General features: G+C 54.3%; 1 protein-coding gene across 1 annotated transcript; it reads left to right on the forward strand.

Annotated features, from left to right (window-relative positions):
• Positions 1 to 1477: 1477 nt before the first annotated feature.
• GNI_090180 (hypothetical protein) lies at positions 1478 to 2235 on the forward strand (the record flags this gene model as incomplete). The annotated part of the gene is made up of 2 exons (XM_011132521.1): positions 1478 to 2133; positions 2187 to 2235. The coding sequence occupies 2 exons, from the start codon at positions 1478 to 1480 to the stop codon at positions 2233 to 2235; spliced, it is 705 nt and encodes a 234-aa protein (XP_011130823.1).
• Positions 2236 to 2272: the final 37 nt, after the last annotated feature.

Genomic DNA, 2272 nt, shown 5'->3' on the forward strand with positions numbered 1-2272 from the left:
GCCGACCAGCGTATGAAACAACTCCAGAGCGAATTGGACAAGAAGATGGCGCATATCAACTTTAATCCTGTTGTTGGCATGATGGCATGTGCTCGTATCGATGGCATGTGCTCGTATCGATGGCATGTGCTCGTATCTTCCCGCATGGGAAGCACGACACCCAACTCTCTGAACCAATACTTATTGTAGGCGTGGATTATTCTAGAAATGAGGTTTAGCTGCAACAAGGGAATCAGGTGATCAGAAGGAATTTCAATCAAATCCGACTGTTGCCAATAATTCACTCTGAGGCAATTTCGAACGAAACCCTGCGAGAAACCGACTCATTTTATAAAACAGAAGCAGAGACTGCCCCTCACATTCACACGCTTGACGAAGAGGTCCCAATTTCAGATGCTGACCTGACACAACTTCCTTCAGAACGGGCCAATTTCAGATACTGACCCGACACGGCTTCCTCCAGACCCTCCAGAACGTTCCGACCTATCACGACCTGCGATTACGGAATATACTCAGAATCGAAAGAAACATGAACGTCTCATCCATTCCCCCCCATTGCTGTCTCCCAAACCAAAGAAGAAACGTGTGGACGTGCCATGGCGGTGCGGTACACATACCAAATGTGAGCTACACACGGGTGTGGACAGACTCAATGTGTGCGTAGCGCTGGTGGGTAGCACGTGTGCGCAGCGCTGGCGGGTAGCACGTGTGCGCAGCGCTGGTGGGTAGCACGTGTGCGCAGCGCTGGTGGGTAGCACGTGTGCGTAGCGCTGGTGGGTAGCACGTGTGCGCAGCGCTGGTGGGTAGCACGTGTGCGTAGCGCTGGTGGGTAGCACGTGTGCGTAGCGCTGGTGGGCAGCACAGGTGCGTAGCGCGGAGGGGAGCACGGGCGCGGAGGGGACCAATGCCTGCAGAGACAAGATTGACAACGGCACACTGTCTCCGGCAACGGCAAAGCAGGCAACAAGTCTCTTCGGGTATTACGGCAGCTACTTCTTGCTGGGTCTGGTTGGACTCTTGTGCTATCTGGTCTGGGAGTCGCATTTGGGATCACACCCGCCCAAAGACGTTCCCAACGTCTCTAACTACATCAAAACGTGTGGGAGATAACAGTGCTCGAAACTTTACGGCCTGGGGCGACCAACAACAACAACACATGAAACAACGGCTCAGTTGCGCCAGAAGTACGAAACGCTGGACCAACAACGCCTCCTCGCCCCTGGTTCACCGGTCCTCCCCATTCATCGGTGAACGCTCCCACAGCTTCGCCGGAAAAAATCGACCAAATCGACAGTAATACAGTTGTCCCAACACCGGCCGGTGTCGCATGAACCATGGCTCACGCAACCACCAACCCCCATCCAGGATCAACAGCCCACCCGCCAGTCGCACAGCCGTCCAACTCGCCAACAAAACTTTCCACTCTTGGGCTGTTTTGTCTCGTACGGGGCGCTCTCGTTTTTTAAGTTGTACTGAAATGAAAGGTTTCTTGAGTGCGCGTTCGGACTACTTCATTGGCTACGCGACGGTTGCCGCCATCGTGGGTTCGGATGGGGCCAAAACATCCCTCGAAGGTTGCGTGGCAAAGATGGTTGTGTTGACGGATGGAAAGAACGCGGCGCAAGTTCTTGCGATCGCGCCTCCGTCTGAGTTCGAAAAGGCCGTCCTTCAGTCAGACAGCTACGACTGGGTGGAAAGGTGGAGACGAGTACGAATCTACCATGCTCCCGATGAGTCCCAGGAGTTCGCCAAGGCCTCAAAGCGAGTTGAGCGCGTCCTGGACCGCATTCTGAAGCAGCATACGGCACACGCGGACCCGTCCGTTGCTGAGTCCGTATTCGAAGAAGCGTTGGTCAAGAAACGTGTGCCGGATAAGTGCGGCGACGGAGACGTCAAGTTAGAAATCGCGGATGTGAATGCATTAGACGCGGATGAATTGGAACACCTGTTGGCGCAGGTCCCAAATGAGTGGAAGCCAATAATCAAGACTTCGGGGCCGAAGGACTATGTTGTTGAGGTCGAAGGCCAGTACATTCACGAAGATACCAGAAGCTGGTGGCTAACACCAACATTTGCCAAAGGTGTGGGTGTGTTTGGTCTTGGAGTTGTAAGCGGTGTGGGGTTGGCGGCGTTGTACTCCTACTTGAACGGATCCCAGGATGGCTACTCCAGTGCCCGTGTTTCAGGGCCAGAGTACACGTACAATCCTACTCCGTCCGATGCTGCAACCCATAGCCCTACTCCGTTGGACGCTACGATATACCACGACGCT

This window comes from Gregarina niphandrodes (assembly GCF_000223845.1).
Source record: "Gregarina niphandrodes unplaced genomic scaffold scaffold00017, whole genome shotgun sequence".
In the NCBI taxonomy this organism is placed as follows: domain Eukaryota; phylum Apicomplexa; class Conoidasida; order Eugregarinorida; family Gregarinidae; genus Gregarina; species Gregarina niphandrodes.